The 11538-nt window shown below is 30.6% G+C and overlaps 1 protein-coding gene across 3 annotated transcripts; it reads left to right on the forward strand.

Moving 5' to 3' along the window:
• The first annotated feature begins 3697 nt into the window (after nt 1-3697).
• Nucleotides 3698-7405, forward strand: LOC105138444 (uncharacterized). Of its 3 annotated transcripts, none has more exons than XR_844775.1 (10): nt 3698-4121; nt 4227-4292; nt 5125-5205; nt 5320-5373; nt 5457-5525; nt 6441-6503; nt 6704-6786; nt 6899-6964; nt 7060-7153; nt 7383-7405. XR_844775.1 is itself a non-coding variant. In XM_011044513.1 (9 exons), the coding sequence occupies exons 1-9, from the start codon at nt 3846-3848 to the stop codon at nt 7097-7099; spliced, it is 798 nt and encodes a 265-aa protein (XP_011042815.1). In that variant the 5' UTR covers nt 3698-3845; the 3' UTR covers nt 7100-7392. The 3 variants fall into 3 exon arrangements, 1 of the variants encoding a protein (XP_011042815.1); XR_844774.1 differs by having other exon boundaries at nt 7276-7385; XM_011044513.1 differs by having other exon boundaries at nt 7060-7392.
• The last annotated feature ends 4133 nt before the right edge of the window (nt 7406-11538 follow it).

Genomic DNA, 11538 nt, shown 5'->3' on the forward strand with positions numbered 1-11538 from the left:
ATATATATATATATATATATATATATATATATATATATATTGAAGGATTTCTTAGACCTGTTTTATTGTAATATTTAACTTAATTTCCTACAAAACGTTTCCCTTTTAAACTCCAATAGAATTACAAAAACGTTAGTATTGATCATTTGAGTTTAATTCCTATCTTGGAAAACAAGAAATAGAGACACACAGGACCTAAACCTCACGACAATTTTTGTATACAGAAAAAGGGATGCAGGCCATTGGGATATTTAATAAAAATATGCTTTCAAGATCACTGGATTTTGACATTGAAACTGCTTAAAGAACACCATGGATTCATTTGACATTGTAGACCAATTGTTGGATTTCTACTTATTTATTTCATCCATAATTAATTATAACTCTTTTACTAGTTGCAGGGTAGCCTTTTATTCTATTTTATTGTGGAATGCATGCTGTTCTCTGGTAGTTATGGTGTCATAAACCACGCTGGGTGATCAGCAAATCTCTCTTCATGGGATCTTTTGACGCTAGCTGCTTAAGCTAATCATGCCGACAAATAGTAATCTAATCGCATTATGTGAACTAATACTACTCTGACATGCAGTATTATTCTGTAAAACTAGCTGCCGGCATTTTTATCCACAACTCCGCATAACATGTATTAATTTTTCTGGGGTTTTCTTTCATATGAAGATGGCTGTCCGGATACGTTACGGAAGGAATATATATTTGTGAATGAGATCAATCGTACGTAAATGAAGGATTACCACATTAGTAAATTAACTGGAAAACAAGATTAAAATAGAAACCTCAGATTGTATGTGTGTTCTTCTTACCATTAACTCAAATCAATTTCAAGAAAGCTATAGGTTAGTTATGTCGCGTATTTGTAGAAGCATAAATGTGTCGTTTTTAACGAGAAAAACATATTTGTTTTGATATTTATTTATGGAAATTATTAATTAATTATGTGATGGATTACCAGGTTGTCACCTCTTCAAGAACACTTTGGCGTTCTAAGCAAATATTGACATACCTCGCATTAATTAAGGCCTAACTAAATCATGTCACTGGTATAATTGGTAATTACCTTTAAAAATTGGGGCTAAAAACTATTTTTTTATTAATTTTTCTGCTGCTGCTTCTTTCTTTGGAGATCCTTATAGCAAGCATTGCTCCAATTCATGTGTCCAGTGCGTTTATGTTGGTAGATAACGTTGTATGTATCAGTGCTCCAATTCAAAAACAATTGTCCAACTTGCGGCCAAGGAACATAGCTAGTAACAATATACTAAATCATGTGAGCTTTTTGTTATTGATATACTATAGATCCTCTTATATTTCACTAACACATTACCGCTCATAGCTACTTGTTTCCTTCAAGTCCTTGAATTCTATCATCATAAGATATGCTGACATGATTTTATGTGTTGGGTCTGTTTTGATTTGCTTGCTCTCGTGTATTCGATATGTTATAGAATATTTCAAGTTAAATTAAAGATTAATATTATAGAATAAAATTTTATGTCATAGTTAAAAAAATTTAAAAGAACAATGACTAAATTAGCACCTAAAAAATAGAACCCATTTTCATTTTTATTGTTCAAAAGATATGGAAAACTTCTTATTTGGTCTCTAGAATCTTAATTTATGCATATTTACCCCCATATTATTTTAGGTTATTTTAGGTTTTTACCTTCAATCATGGACTTCATTTTTGTTACATTTTAGCTCTTTGTTGAAAGAAAAGATAGAAAGTCACTGAAAAAATAAAAGAGATAAAAAAAATATTTGAATGTCTATAAAAAAGTTTAATCTTAGTATGAATGAGTTTGTCTTAATGAAAGGAGTTCAATGAAAATAGTTTTGCCCTTCAAATATATTATAAAAAGTAAATTGAGATATGTGAATTTTTTTTACTTGATTTGATTTTGAGTTTTTAAACTAATTAGATAGTGTTTTAAGAATTAAAAAATAATACAAATAATATGTTTTATTCTCTTTTGTTTTAAATAAAAAATAACAAAACCAGATGAGCAAACCTAACCTTCCAAGCTTAGACATGCATGGGCGCGTGCTTAATCATTTGTTTTTTAATGATTTTTTTAATTTAACTTTTAATTAATACCCTTAAGATTTCTTAAGATCATTAGCATATATAATATATGTATAAGAAACAAACGACGGTGTGAACACAACGGATTCCTTGTTAAAACAATTAAGAAGTAACCAGCGAAGGGTATGGTCGACATTTTTCACTATGAAGCATGAACAGCTCAAGCTCTTTTTATAAGAAAATGAACTTCTGTCATATACATGGACGGCACGTTAATGAATTAAACTAATTAGGAGACTAGACAGCAACATGACACTGTACAAGGTGTAAATGCACAAGATTCTCTCGTGAAGTTTGTTTTTCTTTTTTAATTAATATAAATATTTAATCAGCTGACGTGTATCTTAAAAAATTTGATGAGTTTTAAAATTTATAATTATATAAATTTTTAATAAATATTATAAAACTTAAACTAATAACTTATAAAAAATAATTTTATTATTTTATTCACATGGAAAGAAACCTTCAATTCCATAGGTGTAATATCCATTTAAGTTTAAATTAGAAAGTTTATTTAATCCCTTTTAAATTGCTTTCATATTCTCTCTTTTACTCTCCATAATAAATAAGCTAGCTCATTTTCCTGCACTACGTAACAGTCATAATAATTTTTATTTTAGTGAAAAAAATTATCTCAACATTGGCAATGTGTCTTTCTAAGAAAAAAAATTTTAATTATGAATTAAGCGGTATTTCAATCTAATGCTAAGATTAAAAAAATATTTAATTCACTTGAATTAACTTAAATTGACTTTTAAAGCTTGTGGGTATAATCTTAAAAAAAAAAATACAGAAAGTTTAATTTTGAATTAATTTAATATTAAAAGATGAAATTAATAAAAAAATTTAATTAAAAAAATCAAGTAAATTCTAGTTAATCAAGCAAACTCATGATAAAAATTATGCACTTTATAGGATTTAATAAAAAATTTATCCCAAAAACTATTTTTTATTTAATTATACAACAATCTAGCTTATGATATTTTTTTTATATAAAACACGTATTTTAAGTAAAAAAATCATGATAGACACATGGAACTAAAATATAAAAGTTAGATTATTTACAATAAGATAAGAAATTGTATTTTTTTAGGTTTGAGTTAAATAAAAAAATAAATAATCGATAATAAATAGTGAAATTATATATATTTTTTAAATTAAAAAATAAAAAAGTATTAAAAAAATAAAAATACATAATAGTCTAATATCCAATTACCCTATCAACCCTAAAACCCTTAAGTGAACTTTATTTGATTTATCAATTTTTTTAAATAAAAAATAAAATAGATAAAAAAAAAAGAGGAAGCCCACCCATACAGGCTCGGACATTAAAAACAAATAGCCCAGCGTGCCTGTATCTATCTTACTTTTCTTTTATTTCTTAAAGGATTTTCTGCCTTTTTTTTTTTTAAGAATATTTTGGGTAAAAAGTAAATTGATAAATAGATTTTACATTTAAAAAAATCGAACAACATTTTATTTGGATCTAGTCATGGATCTTTATCAGAAACTTGGGCTTTCTTAAAGCCCATACTTTCTATCAACCCACCGAAGCCCCAAGGAAAAAAACGCAATGACCCTTTGTGATCGACTGCAAAGCACAATCACACCCTTTTCGAAGTTTAAATGACTGTTTTACCCTTTTCCAGAGAAGACTGAAACGCCATTATTAACGGTCAAGAAAAAAAGAAGAAGAAAATCCACCGCCATCAATCTCAATCATCAGTGAGACCCAGCCACGGCCATGGCTACCACTTGTACTGCTCTGAGTGTGGCGTCCATGGCAGGAGGCGCACGGGCATGCTTATTTTCTCATCTCCCCCGCACGCTAGCAAAAACCAATATCAGTACCACAAGTATTGTTTCCTCAAAATGGATTTATTCCTCGAAAATGGGTCTTAATCCTCTGCAACGCGAGTGCGTGATAAACAAAACTGTACATGCTAGGAAGCTTCAAGTTCGCGCTGCTAGAACCGAGTCACAAGGTGTCTCCTTAGGGTTTAGAGCTCCCAGTTTCGAGGTATTATCCATGTTTATAAATTTGGTTCATCGTAGGAATGCCAAATAATTATGGGGCTGTTTGTTGTTAATGACTCGTTCTTTTTATTTATATAAATATCTATAGTTGCCAGAGCCTCTCACTGGGAAAACTTGGAAACTTGAAGATTTTGAGCCATATCCTGCTTTACTGGTAAGTCGTTTCTCCAATATTTTGAGCAAACCACAACGTTTTGCTTTCTGATGAATAAATGTAGAATAGGTGTCCAATTTGTAATGTGTAAAATCGAGAGAAAGGAAAACAAAGTTTAAGATATGAAATCTTGTTTTGTTGATGTTGTGGTTTCTATTGGAAAAGTTAGCTTAATTGCTTTATCTTAGCAATGGTTGCTGGAGCGAACTATATAAGTGCAATTCAATGTTATTCGGTGGTTTGAAGAAGTGAGAATTTGCCAAAATTCAATTTTTTTTTTCTTTTGAATGTTTTATGCATGCCTGTATTTGAGTTTTAATATTTACTTGTAGATTGATGGTTTGGACTATTCTAGAAGAAATATTTTAGTTTTTTTATTTTAGTGATCAAAAGTGGTGATTGCAGCCATGAAGAATGTGATAAAAGTATGGAAGGTTGCTTGAGATGAAACTAGTTAAGTTTGGTCTGCTGGGCTATAGAATAGAATCTTGATCATTGTGAAGCATAGCTGGGAAATGTACGTTGCTTAGGCTAAAAACATGCAAGATATTTGTGTTTGATGTTGGAATTGTATGAGTTTAATACAATGCAGAAGAGAATGAATTTGACCGTAATATTTGGGGGCCTTTCTACTGTTAGAGTTTTGGGTGTGAAACCCTTGGCCTGTTAACTTTAGTTGATTGTCCCAACTTGGCAAATGAATTTTCAGTAATCATGCAGTTCTTTATATTTCCCAAATTGGATTGTCTTTGAAAGAGAAAATAATGATATTGTTTCATCTCACTTAAATATATGCAGTTATTTTATGTGTGATAAGGATTTGGTGGTGCAGGTTATGTTTATCTGCAATCACTGCCCTTTCGTTAAACACTTGAAGAAGGATATAGTGAAGCTCACAAATTTTTATATGAAGGTAGTTGAATCCATTTCCTTCTTATGTGGTTCCTTCATTTCCAATTGAACATGCCATGACTTAACAAATGATTATAGAAACACCATATTGAAGTCCATTTATGTTCTGCTACAGAAAGGACTTGCAGTTGTAGCAATATCTTCAAACTCAGTAGCTACTCATCCACAGGTCCTAATTAAACCCATTCTTTCAGATCAGAGCTGTGTTGAAGTTGTGGTATGATTTACCCAACATGTAATTGTTCTTCACAGGATGGACCAGACTTGATGGCAGAGGACGCCAAAATACTTAATTACCCTTTCCCTTATTTATATGATGAGGTATGCTAATGCTTGTCTCAACCTGATCCACACTATTTGAGTTTTTCTACTCCACTTCTGTTTTTTTTTTTTTTATTTCTATTTCCTGTTTGTTTGAAAGGAGTGAGATTAAAACGGATAAAAGGTAAAACAACTTTTCATGAAATGATTTTATTCCTTCACGTAGCCAGCAGCAACTATGCATGCTATTGTTTCATAGTATTTTCATAGGCAGCTCTTGTTTCTACCAAGAGAGACTAAAGAAGAAATGAACGCACAATTACAAGAGGTGAATTGGACATTTGTGACAGAGCTTTTCTTTTTTTATTTATTTATCATAATTAATTGGATGGTGATGATGAATGAAAGCCAGCCCATAGGATATGGTATTGAGTTATTTTTTTTGTTTTCTTTGATTGAGTTACAAAGCCTCCACGTTCTGTCAATAGTTGAACAGAGTTAGTCATTATTAAGTTTTGGAATATCCCTAAGTAATAAACTACTGGCTCCGGTTTTTGAAAAAAAGAAAGAGAAAATAAAATAAAATACAAGTCTTTGAATGTTACAAATGCAGGGATGTATATTCTTACAAAAGAGAGAATGCGGTAGATTGAAATTCTAATATTCATGTAGATGCAATAATATTATGTTATAAATTAAGTGTTTGTTTGGGAACACAGTTAAAACCGTGTTTTTCAAAAGTTTGAATTTTTGTTTTGCTTAAATTTTGTTTTTTGTTTTTGGATCGATTTAATGTGTTAATATAAAAAATGATTTTTAAAAAATAAAAAAACATTATGTTGATGTATTTTCGAGCAAAAAACATTTCGAAAAGCAACCACTATCAAACTTTCAAACACCCCCTAAACATGTAGCTTATTTTATTGTTTTGGAACAAATATATTACTTATCTGGGTTGAAATTGCTTGACTGCAGTCGCAAGAAGTAGCTCGAGACTTTGGAGCAGTTTGTACACCAGAGTTCTTCCTATTTAAAAAGGTACTCACAACCTTCAGTAATTGCTTTACGTGGGCATTTCAAGCATGTCACATGATTACATGCTCTTGTTTTTCTCTACCACTCAACACCCTTAAAACGTAACTTTCTATTCAGGAATGTCATATCATTGTGAATTGAGCCATAAGCACCCAACATCACAGTGCACGCAAGAGTGGTACTAAATTAATTTAATTCCATAGGATGGACGGAGACCATTTGAGCTGGTGTATCATGGCCTGTATGATGATTCCAGACCCAGTAATAATGTGCCTATCACTGGAAGGTTGGCTTTTTTTTGTTACAAATTCCATTTGAACTGATGTTATGTAATCTTGCAATTTCAAAGAAGATAAAGGTATTTATGTTTTGAATCACTTGTTAATAATTTGGTTCAGGGACTTAAGTCTTGCAATTGACTCTGTTCTTAGTGGCCAGCCAGTATCACCAGTTCAGAAACCCAGGTATATGGCATCTTGTTTTTCTTCTTTCCTAGATGTCTTTAAGTTCTCTTTCTGTAATAAGATGCCCAAAGTGATGGATTCTTGTTGCCAAACAGTGTTGGATGCAGCATAAAATGGCATCCTGGGGCGAAGTAACCTCCCATGTTGGGTTTCAGGATCAGAATCCAAAAGCCTGAATTTTGTTCTATGGTATGCTGTGTCTCCTTTCTGAGAATTCATAATCATTGTGATATTGATAGCCTATTATTGATTATTCTACAGCATCATGAATTTTTTCTGTCACCGCTGCTGTTTCTTTGTTATGCCTCCAGTGTTCTAATTCATCTTTGGACTCTTCCAAGAGCAGGACGCAAGGTTTAGCTTAACATGAGTAATTATATTGAGATATATGTGAAATATGATTTCATGACTTACGTAGGTTTACATTCCTATACATTTGTTATTTAAAAATAGAAATGAATAAAAAAGAGTGTATTTTGTAAGATGCAACTAATTTTATTTTTGATGGTAAAATGGAGAGGGAAAATTCCAGTGTCCATTCTTGTTGGTTTTATGGTGTCCGGATAATATGTGGGTGATGATTATATAGAAGATTGGAAAACTATGTAGATAAAACATAGTTTTCAAATTTATTTTTGATATTACTACATCAAAACACACAAACACACAATATGAAAATGATGAAAATAAAATTAATTTAAAAAAATTCAATTTTTTAAAACAAAAAAAATAAACAGGTTTTTATTAGAAATTATTATCCAGAAATTACAAGCTAGTAGGAGGAAGGATGAGTAAAAAGGGAGGGATTGGGTTTATCCAATCATATGACATTAAGGACAAGGAATTAAGGAGGGATTGGATGGACCTTCTCATCCGACTTCGTTTATAATTTTCAATCCTACAAATTTAGATGGACCGACTAGTATCATATCCTTTCATTGCTTTGTAATTTTTTTTTTAATCATGCTATCCCCATTAACTTATATATATATCTGAACTAATTTTTTGAAATCTTAAAATTAACAATTAAATAAATTTTTAATTATTTTAAAACTTATAGCACTCAAACTAATACTATCTAGAGAATAAATTCAGAATCTAAGTCACATACTTCAGATTTACTTTGTAATTTTGAATGCTTTCATGTGGGTGAACTGATTCTCTCATCTTCATCTTTTCACTTTATCCAATCCATCCCTCGTAGCAAACACAGCCGTAATTGCTTGTGTAGGTGAATGCATGAGTGTTCTCAACATCGTTGCTTAACAGTTGGGCAATTAGACACGAAAGTCATCAAAGAGTGATTGATCAATCGGGGGCCCTAAGGTATGCTTGGGTCCAGCTTACATCTCCTGATTAGGTTTGTTTTAGTTCTTGCATCACATTCCTTCCTTTAACTTCACATTCAAAAAAATAAATAAAAAATCCTAGTCAGGTGATTGGTTTGTTAAAATGCCCCAATCATGTTTTAAATTTTGAATTTCACTGGCACCAAATATCTTGGGCACACGGGTTACGGGGCTTAACCATATATAAAAACTAGTTTTGAGCTGTAAGGATTTAATATAGTACATGCAAGCTGATGTAGGATATCTTGCGTTTCTAAAAAAATATAAGTTTAAAGTATTCAGATACAAACTAGCTTGGTGACTGGAGTTATGTTATTAGTCTATTTATTTTTTCTTATTATAAAAAAGATATCAAAACAATTTAAATATTTTTTAAAAAGAGAAAAAATCTAAGATTCTAGTCGTTAAATTAGATGAAATTAATAAACTTGATTAATTTAATAACATGATTAGAAAATAAACTATTGATAACAAATAAATAGAGTAAAAAACAATAACAATTCAATACAAAAAATGGACAGCTTTCCAATATTATAAAATATATTTGTACAATATTTATAAAACATCTCAATAATTTTATTTGTACACTATTCATAAAACATCTAAGATCCAATTTTTTTTACCAGAAAAAAAAAAGTTCACGATATAGTTATATTTTTAAAGAAGTAAGAGAAATTTGATAACTAGGTTAAATCTTGATTAATTTAATAATATAATAAAAATATAAGACAATAACACAAAAATCTAAAAAATAATGTCAAATGACGAAATTAAAAAAAAGGACAAAAAAATTTCAATCATTGTTAACTTTTTAAATTGCATGAATAAAATGAAATTAAAAAAATACCATGCAAGATTACCCATTAAAAATCTTATAAAAAATCATTTTTTTAAAAAATTCAATCTATATTATTTTTTTAAAAAAATAAAACTCACATATAAATCATATCAACCTCTTTAAAAATTAAACGCATTTACTATCATTAAAAAATAATCGCAATCTAAAAAAAGACTAAATAAGCAAAACAAATAATAGAAAATAGGTATTAATTAAACTATATACCAAAAAATTATTTTTAAAAATTCATAAAAAATAAGGCATCAATTTAAAAAATCATTTTTTTAAAAAAGAAAAGAATTGGCCCCCATGCTTGGCCTATAAAACTACAACCTGCACATAAATCTTTTATTTTTTTCAAGTTTAATGGGGAGGATGACTCAAGATAAAAATGATGTGTCGTTTACTAAGCTCAAAATCTAGCTACTGGTGTGGCTAAAAAAATAGGATTTATTTTTTTACTAAAAAAATCTTTCCAATTCCTATTCTGTTTTTTAGGTGTTTTCAAGTTAAAAAGCATTCTAATCATCACCTCTCTTGTCATAATTTGACACAAAGAATGATTATTTTGGTGGTCGACATTATCACCGGTGACAACTTAATTTCTTTTTTTTTACATTGGAAGTCGACAACTCTCTCTCTTTTTTCCAATTAAAAAAGAATTGAAAATAAAAAAAAATGAATTTGGGTATCAAAATAAGATTTATGAAAATTACAGGAATTGATAACCTAATATCTCAAAAATATGAGTGGTGAAAATGGACTTCCACAACAAACTTCAAACTCATCCCTTATTCTTTATATTTTTTCAGTTTAGTTTTTTATCTTTTAATTCAATTTCTTCTCCTTAAAAAATATGAAATTTAAGGTTAATTTGGGCTCAAAATAACTAACTCACCCAAAATAAAAGATTGAGGATAGAAGTGAAAATAATAATAAAAAAAATAAATACTATTTTAATTCAAAGTGTATTGTGAAAGGATGAACAATAAATAAAAAAAGATAATTTCTTTTAATATATTGTATAAATAATAACATAAATTGGGTGGTATTCGGCTTCGAACATTTTTGAAATCCTGAATAGGATTTGCATGGTCTTTATTCTTGGACTGTTTTGCATTACAAGATTAATTTGCATGTTCTAGTAATATTATTGTGTTGTGCGATTTATGTTGTGAACATGCAGCCAGATTTTTTTGTTCCACTGTTGATTCCTGTTGCCACGTTGCTGTCGAAGGGCAAAACTCTATTCTGTTACTATGCGTCTTGATTCTTTGAATTATTTTCTTGCAGCAAGCATTCCATGTTTATATTTATGAATTAATTCACTGGTATTAACAAGTACTGCAGCAGGTTAAAACATTACTAACTCTTATGATTACTGGGAACACGTACAGCAGACGATAAATATGCTTTAACAGTATTATAGCAGTTGATATGTGGCGAGCGACACCTTTCATTTGATTTATTAATGTTACCAAGCGTGCTGTGTAAACCGTTTGCCTACTAGAAGCACCAACCATAATTGATCATTATTTTTTCTTTTTTTTTAAATTGCTTGTTCGTAAATATAAGAAGAAAACAATTAAGATGAAATTAGTGAAACATTACTGTTATTACTGAGGTTTGAATCGCGTACATGAAAAGCTCCATCGAACTAATTAACTAATGACTCACATTGCTGGTTACTTGCATTCTTAGCCATTAGAGCTTGATAGGGTTCTTGCAACTATACGTGGGCCTGACATGGTTTGCGATCACATGACTAGAGAGCAATGTATCCTTTCCGGAACATGGAGCGCATGAGATCTCTTTTGGATGGTCTTATGGGGGCGGTGGTCCGTCCGCGTCCCCATAATTTCACTGCCATGGCCCGGATTGTCACTGCCATGGCCCGGATCCCTATAGACAACCCCATAGGATCATAAGCTAAATTTCCTTTTACGTTGGTCCCAGGCTGAAAAGTGACTCTGATAACAAGGCCATGCTAATTGATATATTTGTACTGTAGCACTTTTGATTATTGTTTGCTTTCTGTGACCCTGCTGTCCATGGAAGCGGCTTCCTGGTGCTAAGATGACAGTCTGGGGGGCATGTTAGTTTCTCATAAACGAATTTTAGCTATCAGGGAAAAAAGAATAAACGTAGACGGCACCATTTCAGGTAGAAGATAGGCTACTATTCTCTTGACATTTTGGTCTCCTTGGTTGTGCGGCACATGCATCTCTTAGCAGTTATGAATGTTCTGATTGGGAGGAAATCGGAATAAAGAACATCTGAGTGAATCTAAGTGCATGTCTGAAAAATCTGAACTTCTTGAGAGGATCTATCAGAATCATTTTCTTTCATTTTTAACTACAGGATGGCGGAATTGGCAAACTGGGAAG

The sequence above is a fragment of the Populus euphratica genome, unplaced genomic scaffold (genome assembly GCF_000495115.2).
Source record: "Populus euphratica unplaced genomic scaffold, PopEup_1.0 scaffold181.1, whole genome shotgun sequence".
NCBI lineage: Eukaryota > Viridiplantae > Streptophyta > Magnoliopsida > Malpighiales > Salicaceae > Populus > Populus euphratica.

Coding starts and splice junctions, on each gene's coding strand:
- LOC105138444 (XM_011044513.1), top strand. CDS start 3,846: ATGGCTACCACTTGTACTGCTCTGAGTGTGGCGTCCATGGCAGGAGGC. Junction 4,122..4,226: donor TTAGAGCTCCCAGTTTCGAG/GTATTATCCATG, acceptor AAATATCTATAG/TTGCCAGAGCCTCTCACTGG. Junction 5,374..5,456: donor CAGTAGCTACTCATCCACAG/GTCCTAATTAAA, acceptor TGTTCTTCACAG/GATGGACCAGACTTGATGGC.